At 33.1% G+C, this 12767-nt stretch overlaps 1 protein-coding gene across 1 annotated transcript; it reads left to right on the forward strand.

The window, feature by feature from the left end:
* The first annotated feature begins 7611 nt into the window (after positions 1 to 7611).
* LOC123545428 (trace amine-associated receptor 3-like) lies at positions 7612 to 11687 on the forward strand. Its single transcript, XM_045331747.2, has 2 exons — positions 7612 to 8043; positions 8459 to 11687. The coding sequence occupies exons 1-2, from the start codon at positions 7718 to 7720 to the stop codon at positions 9273 to 9275; spliced, it is 1143 nt and encodes a 380-aa protein (XP_045187682.2). The 5' UTR covers positions 7612 to 7717; the 3' UTR covers positions 9276 to 11687.
* The last annotated feature ends 1080 nt before the right edge of the window (positions 11688 to 12767 follow it).

The raw sequence follows: 12767 nt of genomic DNA on the forward strand, positions 1-12767 counted from the left end.
AAAATAACAGTTTTATTCTGCATACAGATGTTGCATTTATTTGAAAGAAGAGAAACTGAAACTGAAACTGAAACTGCTTTATTTGATTAAACGCCTAAAATACCAAAATTAGAAAAAAATGAAAGCCAGTTATGTGAAGGTAAATTACTGAGGAAGAATGTAAGATAGCAATAAAAGATATGAAAAATGGTAAAAGCCCAGGTTCTGATGGAATAAATATAGAATTTTATAAGATATTTTGGAATGAAATAAAAATGGACGTGATAAATTCCTTTAATTATTCTTTTGAAATAGGTATCATTAGCCAGCTTCAGGCACAGAGTTTAATAACTTTGTTACCAAAACCAAATAAAGACTTATCTTTCCTTCCAAATTGGAGACCAATAAGTTCATTAAATGTAGACTACAAAATCGTAACCAAAGTAATTGCAAATAGAATAAAAAAGATTTTAGATAAATTAATTGACAATAGCCAGACTGGCTTTATTAAAGGTAGATATATAGGAGAAAATATAAGACTCTTATATGATGTTATTGAATACTCTGAACATAACGATTCTCCTGGACTTCTTTTCTTTGCAGACTTCGAAAAAGCTTTTGACAGCCTTAACTACAACTTTATACAGAAAACATTAGACCTATTTAATTTTTGCCCAACTCTAAAAAATTGGGTTAAATTGTTTTATAATAAGCCATCAAGCTGTGTTTTATATAATGGATTTTTATCAGATATGTTTTACATTAGACGAGGAGTTCGTCAAGGATGCCCTTTATCCCCTTATATCTTTATTTTAGCGATAGACTTACTATCAATAGCAATTCGAGAAAATCAGAATATCAAAGGTATTAAAATGCTTGATATAGAAGTTAAGAATAGTATGTTCGCAGATGACGCTACAATACTACTCGACGGTTCCCGTGAAAGTTTCAACGAAATGATAAATATGTTTGAGGAATTTTCCAATATCTCAGGCCTTAAACTCAACCACGACAAATGTACAGTACTCAGAATAGGCTCAATGAGAAACCAACATGATTTGATTTACTGTAAAAAAAAATTGAGAATATAACTTGGACTTCAGAAGAAGCAAAAACTTTAGGTATAATTTTCCATTCAAATACAAAGAAAATAATAGAACTGAATTATGAATCAAGGATAAATCAATTCCACACCGATATACGGAAATGGAAATCAAAGCGTTTAACAACAATAGGAAATGTTTCAATACTAAAATCATTAATCCTTCCCAAATTAACATACCTATTTTCAGTACTTCCAAACCCTTCTGAAAAAATAATCAAAATACTGACACAGAATAGTTATGAATTTATTTGGAATTCCAAAAGAGATAAAATCAAAAGAGATATCTTAATACAGGATTATGACTGTGGAGGTATAAACATGGTAGACATTCCAATATATTTGAATTCTATCAAAGCTAGCTGGATAAAAAGGATAAAAAACAATTTCAATAATGGAATGTGGAAAGAAATAACAAACAAGAGATTGGAAAGTGTATCTGAGATGAATCTATTTAAATGTAACTTAAATGAAAAAGATATATTAAAATTAAAATTGGAAAATACATTCTTAAAAGATATCCTCATTTCATGGAGCAAAATAAATTTCAACAAAAATCCACAAAACATAACAATGCAAATAATTTGGAATAATTCGCTTATTAAAAATAATAAATCAATAATAAATTTCCCTTTATGGATAAAGGAAAACATAATTTATATTAAAGATATCTACAACGCGGAAACTAAACAGTTCAAAACATTTGTATACTAAAAATCGAATATCATATACCTAACTCAGAATTTTTAAACTATCATAGATTAATTGCATCAATTCCAAAAGAATGGAAAATGAAATTAGGAACAATTGATATAAACAATACAACAGATGAAATAAACTTATATAGATTATTAGAAACAACAAAATCCTGTTACTTGAATAAAAACCTAACTAAAATTCAAAAAAACAAAAAACTGTCAGAGGAAAAAACAAAATCTCAAATTAAATGGGAATTATTCTTTCCGGAAAATCAGTTCTGTTGGAAAGATATATTCAAAAATTCTATTACTTGTTGCAAAGATAACAGTTTACAAAACTTCCATTTTAATTTTCTCCACAGAAATATTGCAACAAACAAATTTTTATTTAAATGCAACTTAACAGAATCGAGCCTGTGTGACTTTTGTAATATGGTAGTTGAAAGTATGGAACACTTGTTCTGGAACTGTACAAAGATTCAGAAATTTTGGAACCAAATTTTCAAATGGTTGAACGATTGTGATATTCAGGTACAACAGAATAAGTTCCTGACATTCTTTCACTCAAAAAACAAGGTCATCTCATATATTCTCATGCTCTCAAAATACTTTATATACAAATGTAAAATAAAGAAAATAGTACCAGAAATAACTAATTTTAAACAAAAGCTGATAAATAGATTAAAACTAGAAAAATATACAGCGTTCCGTAACGATCGTCTTGATAATTTAAATAACGATTGGAAATGTTTCCTCCCTTTACTTTAAACAACAAAATCTACATACCACGGTAGTCTTCTTACTTTTCTTTTTGTTCTTTTTTTTCCCCTTATTGTTGTTATTTTTAACCATTACGTTCCTTAAAATGGCCAACAACTACTATATTTACATGTTAAAAATAGTACAAGATATTTGTATATTATTGAAATGTAATGTAAAATATACTGTGACAAATAAACGGGCCTTAAACGTGGTTCAAAAAAAAAAAAAAAAAAAAACGCCTAATTTTACACATAGTATATTCACTGGCGTTGTACATTAAATTAAAAAAAAAAGAAAAATTATGATAAATTATATACATAATGGTATCAAACAATGAAACACTACATATTTGACAACATTACTGTACAGTGCAAACATACGTCGATCACACTACATTGTAGAGTATACTCAGCGTCTCTACCATATTCAGTCCACCAACAGAGAAACAATCAGAACCATGATTCAGCTTTTTCTTAAAAGTGTCCACCGAATCAGAATTTCTCACTTCTACCGGTAGTTTGTTCCAAAGTTTCGGCCCCACAGTTTTAAAACCTCTATCGCAAAGTGTTTTACGTTTGTTAAACGGTACCTCGTAACAACCTGTAACAGAGCCTGAAGACCTTAAACTACGTTTTGGTGCTTGTTCCGATAATAGTTCAGTCAAGTAAGATGGAGCTTGGCCGATTGAACACTTAAACATGACAGTTAAAATCTTAAATTCAATTCTAGTTTTGATAACTCCCAGATGAATCAAACGTGCGGCGTTAAATGAATGGCTTCTACAAGATGGTATGTTGGAGCGTAATCTAGAACATGTGCATTATTAAGATAAAGACATTCTTTAAACCTTAGGCACCAATGTTCCAATATAACTTTGGGAGGTATATTAACTCGAAATGCATTGTACATCACATATTTTGCAGACTAATAAGAGAAACTTGGTGATATGCAGGCTCCATAACCTCAGATCACCTTTCTAAATTCGGTTTGTATAGATCTGCCCATTGTTTTCTCGTTTAGGGCAAACCCATTGTTTTAACTGGGAACCATACGCCGCTTTTTATGGAATTACACACTAGTGTATAATTGAAGGTTCCGTGTGCACCGCCGTATGAACACATCTGCGGATGTCTCTATATTGATTTTTTTTGTACTTGTAGCATGTGTAAATGTTGAGTCAAAACAGTTTTGTCAAAATGGAAAAAAAATCTTTAGGGGAGGTAACCCATTAAGGCACTGTTTAGAAATGTGCCTACACAAGAACATCTAAGGGGAAACACTCTGAATTGACCAATAAACTGAAGGCAACATTAAAACAGTGGTCACAAATAAAAGAAAAATTAAATATGTCCTTTTCCAAACAACTGATCTGGCAGACAAAATACGACCTACATTTGTACTTGATATACATCATGCACGCTTTTCTCGTGTCTTATAAGTTATGCTGAGGCCCTGCTAGAAAGTTTAGAAGTGCATCAAAATAAAAAAAAAAAATCATAACCTTTTGTTGTTTTAAGAAAAAGTGAACACTTTTTCTTTTCTGGACGGACACATTGTCATTAACAAGCTGCATTTGTGTATTCAATATTGAAGCAGTGAAAAGTGTTAAAATCGGCGTAGTTTCAAACATTTCGATCGGGAATTACACGAAACGACTTAAGTAAAGATAAAAATAGCACAATTAATCTCGAAGCAAGTGCAAGTATCAATTTCAGTTTCGGTTAAGAATTCGAGACAGAAAACGATTAACGATTTTGTATCAAATAATTAACACATCATAAGCTAAAACATAAAAGATACGGTTAAATTATCTTACCAAAATCTGCTGTCGCCTTTGTTGATTGTTTACATCTAAGGATTAAAACAGACGAAAATACCATACTTTCAATTTCACGTTCTAAAAATAGGTCTTTGTACTCCATGAAAAATCCGCATTTCCGAAGTAACAAAATTAATTTTAAATGTAACTTTCTTTCTGCATATTCTGAAATCGTAATGCTTCCAATGCCGTGGAAGGTGCCTTTAACATTTCATTATAGCATTATATTATTGACATATAGCTACAATATAAGAGAATGCATGATTAAGCAGTTGATAACTTTGTCAGTGGTCACTAGATTCTGTAATAGTAAGTATGTGTGTGTGTTCGGGTTTAACGTCTTTCTCAACAATTTGTAATAGTAAGTAAAATATGACCTTAATCATTCAGGATTTCAAGGACCTTTAGAATTCAGGAATTCAATTTAAACTATAGGTGCACTTCTCATTGTGTGAATAAATTATTTATGTCTTGGATCCAGGGTAAATAATCTGGTCAAGTTTAAAAGAAAATAAGAAGTATTGGTCAACACCAAACTACAATTAACCAGACATGACTTTCCCTAGATCATGATGTAGATTAAAGACACTGGGTTATTCTCATGAACAGACTCAATCAAAACAAGTCTGCTATAAATCTGCTTGGTAGTGTTCTATGCTTCCAAAAGATCTTCTTACATATGTAATTAGCTTCTACCACAATAGCAGTCTTTAAGTGGCCTGTGGTGGCTGTAAAAAGTCTCTCCTTACTTGGATTCAATTTTGTTATGCTTTATGTTCCTTTAGGATCATGAAATTTGTTCAATTTATGTATAATAGAATAAGATATAGAATAACAGAAACCGGTTATACGGGGTGTAAGAATCAAACCGAGGAACAATTTGGGATGGTGGGAATTAGCGTTGAGGTTTTGTGCACCATTTATGGGGTTTACTGACCAGCTGTGTTTTTCCACTGGTCGTTCTAAGGCTATGCCTCGCTGTGTTCAGTTATATGTTTATTTTGTCTGTATTGCTGTATGTTTTACTTTTTCTGTGTACTTTGTATATATTGTTATATTGCACATATCCATATACAGTGACTTAGGGTATAGCAGATTTTAGGCTATAGAGGATAGGTTGATAAATTTTGTATTTAGACTAGAATTATTGTATAATTTTTCATATCAGTCTTTTACTGGCATTCTGACATACATTTTAAATGCTTGCTTGTTTTGGTATTTTATCAAATGAAAATCGAGGCTATCTTTTACTCACTAAACCACTGTGTATGTAAAAACATTAGTGAATGAAAACAATTTGATAGAAATTTAAAAAGCTGAATGTTTTTGAAAAGAGAATACATTATTATTCTTATTATTACTAGAAATCTTGGGAAGTTTATTTAGATGTGGATTTTAAACTAATAATGAAAAAAATGACCAAAGCTATCCTGTACAACCTAACTCAACACGTATGTAAACAATGGAATGGAGAGAAAAAATACATGAATTTCTATCTAAAGCTGAATGTTTTAAAATGAATAGCTGTTTTCTGTCTGATATACAGAAATAAAATACTAAATTTCATTTCTTTGAACTGGAATGCAGGAAAAAATAGTTAGCTATCTGCTATACCCTAAAGCACGGTATACATACGCTGCTGAAAGGGTCAGAGTTTCTAAAAGATCTTTGTCTTCGGTGTTGTTGTTTTTTCTACTCTGTTACGGAGTGGTAACCAATATCAAGTCATCGATATCAATTACATAAACCATATTTAAGATGATTTCTTCGTAATCTGGGAATAACTTTTGGGCTCTTGAGTAATTAAATCTATGACAAGATCCTCTGGAACGAATAGCAAATTAGGTTTCATTGGGTACATTCATTACAGATAATGAAATGTGTTACGCCCTTCATGTCCCTAGCACATGCTTAAGCAGAACTGTTTGATACAAACAAAAAGAATAAGTGCCATAACCTAAAGGAACCAGAAATAATAGCATTGCTGAGACCTTTTACGGGCTCCATATGGCACGTAAATGCTGCTTTTGTAATTGTTGATAAAAACAATGAACAACATTCTCGCCCCTAGCATCTCCTTAAATGGGCCTCTACTATATCGAAAAAAATGAAAAGACTCCATGATCCAAAAGGACCATAAGAAATAGTAACATCAGTCCAAGTACGATTTAATTTTTTTTAATCTGCTTCTTATTATCGGCTGTAAGACGCTTTATATTACTGCTTCCTTTGTATTGATATATACATGCGCCCAGTCGACCCCTATTTCCATATAAGGTGCTGTGTTGGTGACTACATTCTTTGAACTTGGCTTTCTGTTATTGTTTGGCTTAATGTAGGATGTAAATTTGCCAAAAATATATTATGTGATTTAAAATAGGAAACGTGGAAACTCCACAGGTCGCTCAACACGACAAAAAGAATGAAAATGTTGCAGGCTCGGTTTGATTTAGCCTGGTCTTGGACAGTAGTGGTAATGCATGCTACCGCCCACGCCCTCTAGCCTCGGGTTGAGCAGAACTCAACATTTACACATGTTACAAGTACCAAACACAATTTTGAGACATTCACAGGTGTGTTCATACGGAGGTGCACATATAACCTCCAATGATATACTAATTTGTGTAATTCCATAAAAAGCGGCGTATGGTCCCAAGTTAAAACAATGGGCTTGTCCTTAACGAGAATACAATAGGCAAAACCAAACAAACTGGAATTCAGAAAGAAGATATGAGGTTACGGAACCTGCATATCACAGGAACATTAAAAAGCACGCATCATATCCAAGGGGTTATTATGCAATAACCCAACCATGTTCGCGTCATATACATTACCTGAGCATTATTTTTTAGGCTTCAATAACAGTACCATTTCAATACGGTCTGGCTTTACAAGAATATCAATTGCGGAAGTAGACCATAGACTTACCTGGAATACTCCCGGACAAGTATTTAATTGCACGTTATTCATTCATGAAACAGAGCAACAATTTTGTGGGGTTTTAAAGGTAATATAATCCTACGTGCTTGCGCGGCAACACAAATTATGAAAACAGCATGAACTTTTGTATTATTTCATACATATGTAAGATTTATAACCTAGATAAATCTTTCCTCAACCTTTACCTCTGTAGCCGCAAACAATAAAACTATAACAAAACTGTGCTGATCCGGTTATCAGTCTACACTCTAAGTACTTTTTCCGCCGATTGATCATTAAGATTATTTTAGTCCGATTTTACCGGAAATAAAGCGTGCAAATATCTATCAAAGCGACTACTATGACCTACATATCTATACAACGTTTTATGTTGTCACATCTCAAATTTTAGCGAGCAGATCTGTTATACAATGGATCATGGAGAACTTTAATGATTTAAACGCAGATCGTCTAACTGGAGCTGTAGCTTTGCTTTCATTTCTTATGGTGACTGGGTTCATTGGCAATCTTCACGTGCTTTTCGTGTACACTTTTCGGCTTAAACCTTCTAACCACGGGATTTATATTCTTTTTCTCAGTGTTCAGGATATCATTGCGTGTGCACTTCTTATCCCTCTGAGAATCTACGTATACATAAATTTGTGGACACACGGGAATGACTTCACATGCAGATTCGAAAGTTTTTTGATGTGTTTAATCCTTACTGCATCTGCTTTCACGCTACTGTTAGTTGCCACAGATAGGTAAGTTATTTTGATACTGAATAAAATCTTTTAAAAGATCCTTTTTGACCCGGTTTGATTGAGTCTGTTCCTGAGAGATAATCAAATGTGCAACATCCCATACTTTCCCTAGCACCGGCTAAAGCGGAGTTCTATTAAAATGATTTGTAAATATGAAAGTACACCATGATCCCAAAGGACCAGAAAGTATAACAACACTGAAACCATTTTTGTAGTCTGGAATAAGTATCTGAAATTTCACCTGTGCTCGTATACGTGTATCTAGTTAACTATAGTTAACGCTTTCAAAGTGTTTAAGGGTTTAATGAATACAATACTCCAAATGTGTACGGCTGATTAACATACGAGAATACTTTCATTGATTTCTTATATTCATTCTAGGTTATTTAATTAGTTCATCAGATTATATTTTCAGGTACCGCAAAATATGCTGCCCGCTTGGATGGCAGATTAAAAGAAGAATCGCTAAACTGCTATGCGTCATTGTGCTTATTTCCGCCTGTTTATGTTCCTGGCCGGTTTTAGTGCTAAATGAGCCAAAAACAATAGAACTGAATAATGTTACTATCACAATGTGTGGCACCGTTGATGGATATATGGAATATCAACTTTATCATCGTATTATAATGGCAGCCATATTCTTTGGATCATTATGCATCCTTACAGGACTTTATGTGTTAATAATTAAAGCAGCAGCTAAATATTTCTCTAGAGACATCGTAAATGGGACTGACCAATGTTCAAAAGGAGCACACAATGCTTTTAAAGAACAAGATGAGTACGGATCTAAAGAAAGTTTGATACCACATGAGCAAAACATTATAAAGCCATGCAAAGATGGAAAACCGCAAGACAATTTACGTGTAAGTACAAAAACAACGAGACAAAACACGGCCGATTGTACCACCAGCCCAGCCCGTACAGAGAAATGTAATATCGGACCTAACAGAACAAACAGGTCAAGGAAAACGACAACGATTTTCATCCTGATAACTGTGTTCTATTTCATTAGCTACATACCATTTATATCTTTAGATATCTTTCTTGTTCATGGACTGTTAACTTCCTCAACATCTCTAAGTATGGCTGGTTTTGTTGCCATACATATTATCAGCTCTTGTGTATTTATTAACTGCGTGGCAAATTGTTTCATATACAGTTGTTTCGATACTCGTTTCAGAAATGAGATAGGGGTAATGTATAAGATGCTATGGTACGCATGCAAACACTGAGACGGCCGTATATGTAGGATCAAATATGTCAATTTTATTGTAGCAGTCAGAATCAAATACGGAGGTGGAGGCATAATCTTAACAGAAATATCGGGATCAGTTATGTAGTACAACTAATGGTCGGAAAATTAAACATGGTGCTTAATTTAATTTAATATTTATAAAAATTTAATGCTTAAATGTTTATCTTGGAGATTCGTTAAGCATAGTGTATGTTTTGTTATTGACACCTCTACAGTTAGTCGCCACGCTTTTCTATTTCCGTAATATTTTGAAATACTTACGTCTTGATAGATGTTATTATTCAAACCTAAGGGAAAGGGTGTCTGTAGATGTTTAATCCATTTAAGTTTAACCTTGAAACCAGATGTCATGTTTCATAGTTCAACTGTTCGACAGGTTGAACAGAAACATCTTTAACTGAATGTCCGGTTTTACGAAAATTATGATATAAAAATTGTCGAAATTTGGTGTTCCAGAAATCTTATTTTAAGAGGTCGTTTCGTTTGTCCAACGTACTGTATACCACAGTTATGTGCATGTCATGTAAGTACATAGATAACATCAGAGAACTTTCAAGAAATGTCTGAATGAAACTTTATATCAAAATTTCTATCATTTACAGTAAAGCGTATTGCCGAGGAGACAACACATGCACCTAGTATACGAATGGCACCTAGAGACTGGATGTTTTCAGTAAAAGGTGTTTTGATGTATTTTCTAAGAATAGGCGATAAATTGATGAAATCAGTACAGGTTCACAAATGTCCACCGGCCGCCACATTAAAACTAGCTTTTTATGGAAGTTACGTTTTACTGGACTCGTTAAATATCGCACACTAAGTATTTCTGAAAGAACTAGGTTTTTCATACTCATAAGATTTTTAGTGAGATAAAGCCATTACGGTTTGAATCCTTTGGTAAGAAGTCAATTTAATTTCACTGTCTTCGTATTAAGTATTTTAAGAACTAAAAGCTGTGTAATAAGTAAGGTTATCAATTCTGATTTATATCGATACAGTTACAAAGCTGGTTTTATTTTATTTGGTGTAACTAAAATATTTATCGATTTTTCATATATAAAAGACGAAAGTGTCCGAAATATAAAATGGCGTCTTAAAAACAGATACACAGGTATTTTCCCATCAAAACAAAGTTTTTTCGTGAAATGTCTGAATTTTAGAACTTTCTACTTTCATTCTGTGTCATCAAATCTTAACTATTGTTTAATGCCCAACAAATCAAATTGGGAAGAACTCGCACAAATATGTTGCGATGTTGAACAGCTGAGACATATAGAAAGTATGACAAAATTATGTTTATGCCACCAATCGTTTTTTTATGCTTTGCTCCAATACGACCAGAATATTTTGTACAAAAATGTGCTATTGTACGCACCATAAACCGGTTTAAGCTACCCAGTGGTGTTTTTGCCACTGACCGTTCCAAGGCGGTGCCCCACTGTGTTCCTTCGTTTGTTCGTTTTGTCCTGATGTGTTGGTTTTGTGTGTGTGTGTGTGTGTGTGTGTGTGTTCCTTTGTTTGTTCGTTTTGTCCTAATGTGTTGGCTGTGTGTGTGTGTGTGTGTGTGGTGCACGCGTCTGCGTGCTGTGGGTTTCGTTTTGAGGAGTCTGCGTTTTTGGTGCGCGGCATTCCCTGTTTGATATTTGTCTTTGTTTTTTTACGTTGTAGTGTAACTGTGATTAAGGAACTCTTTGTATATTCATCCTTGTTCTACTTTCTCCTTCAACCTCTTCACCGCCCCTCCCCCTCCCCTCCCCCTTTCTTCCTCTTACCACTTCCTCCCCCTCTGTCTTCATTTGGCATTAATTTATATGTACTTGTTAGATTTTTGAAGCAACCCGTCTGTAATATTTTTCCGTTACAGCTTCTCTTTGTTGTTGTGAGCCTACTTTGCAAATGCGTGGCTCTGAGGCTGTGTTTTTAGTGCTCTGTGCTTCCAAGAAGTCTTCCCTTACCTATAATCTTTTATATAGTTTTGATTTTGTCCCAGCATGCGACTCTTGCCTCCCGAGTCGTTCTGTCCCAAAATATATTAGACTGGAAGGAAATGAATGTGATATTTTCGTCACGTATTTTCGTCAAGTCTCAAAGAATAACAATACTAATATTTCTCCATCTGAGACGTCCAATATTGCCTAAACTTATATGTAACCACCAGAATGTCCTACATTTGTTGAATTTGTATCACTATCATGTGCAGTCATCCAGATACTGCTAGTATTTTGTTCCACTCTCCATGTCTAATAGTGTGCAAGCGATAGAAATAACCATACGAATTAATACCCAGGCGGCCCACAATAATACTTTTATGTCGTTGATCCGACATCCACTGATGATGACCTCATGTTTGACCACAGAAAACCATTTACAACAATAAAAATCTCAAATACCAACGTTTTATCCTTCTTACATATGCCTTTCTCGTTTTACCAGTCAATAGAGCGACTCTGAACAATTATATAAAAAAAAATCTATAAACGAAAATGCTGCAGGCTCGGTTTGATTAAAACGAAAATCATACTCAAATATATTTGAATTAAAATTATGAACACATATTTATTCAAATTGCAGATTATCTTACCCTTCTTCGACGAGTTTTGCCTTAATCTGTAATTTCAGACTGAGAATGAACATCTAATGATGAGTCATGTCAAATTTTTAAAACACTGCTTGAGGACTGTTTTCAACTGTTATTTAAAGTAAAAATTAACAAAACGTGAAGTTACGTGTTAACATTAAGCTAAGTAATTTAGGCTAAAATTGCATTTAAAATTTCTAACCGTTTTATATTTTGATATATAAATTTAACAGTTTGAAATCTTGTTAAAACTACCCATCTCTTAAGTATTAATGTTTTACACAAACATAAAAGTATGTATTTTTCAGCGCATGATCTCGCTGTTGTCGGCATCAGTATAAAAAAAACGTGTTTATCTTTTACTGTGTGGATTTCTGATACAAAAAAATGCTTAAAATGCAGAAGAAGGTGCCGCTGTTAAACGAAGCGCAAATAGTTCAGACAAATCTGACCAGATTTTCACCCAGAAGAGTTCGTTATTTAAGTAATGAAATCAATATGTATTATAAAATCATAACATTGTCAGAAAATATGTTTAATTTTATACTGTTCCTTTCTAAATGCAGGTTTAGTCACCACAGCACCACTATTTCTTTCTAAGATAATTAAAAAGTACCATTAGACTTTACTTACGTTGACCATAAATTTATAAGGAATTACATAAAGTGCATATGTTAAGGTAACCGGTCCACAAATAAGTTCTATATATCAGTGCTATTAGAAATATCAAATATTGATGTCTGGTAAGCTCATATAATTGTGGTATCAATAGAAAGTGTATTGTCTACTGAAAAAAAGAAAATATAAATTACATGACAAAAGTATTTTAGTATTTTTATTTTTTCACTTTATAGTATTCAATTATTCTTCAACAGAAATCCAGTTCATACA

This window comes from Mercenaria mercenaria, chromosome 1 (assembly GCF_021730395.1).
Source record: "Mercenaria mercenaria strain notata chromosome 1, MADL_Memer_1, whole genome shotgun sequence".
In the NCBI taxonomy this organism is placed as follows: domain Eukaryota; kingdom Metazoa; phylum Mollusca; class Bivalvia; order Venerida; family Veneridae; genus Mercenaria; species Mercenaria mercenaria.

Bases quoted from the DNA above. Each gene is read 5' to 3' on its own strand.
- LOC123545428 (XM_045331747.2), top strand. From the start codon at position 7,718: ATGGAGAACTTTAATGATTTAAACGCAGATCGTCTAACTGGAGCTGTA. The intron at 8,044-8,458 runs GTAAGTTATTTT...TTATATTTTCAG, and splicing joins CTGTTAGTTGCCACAGATAG to GTACCGCAAAATATGCTGCC.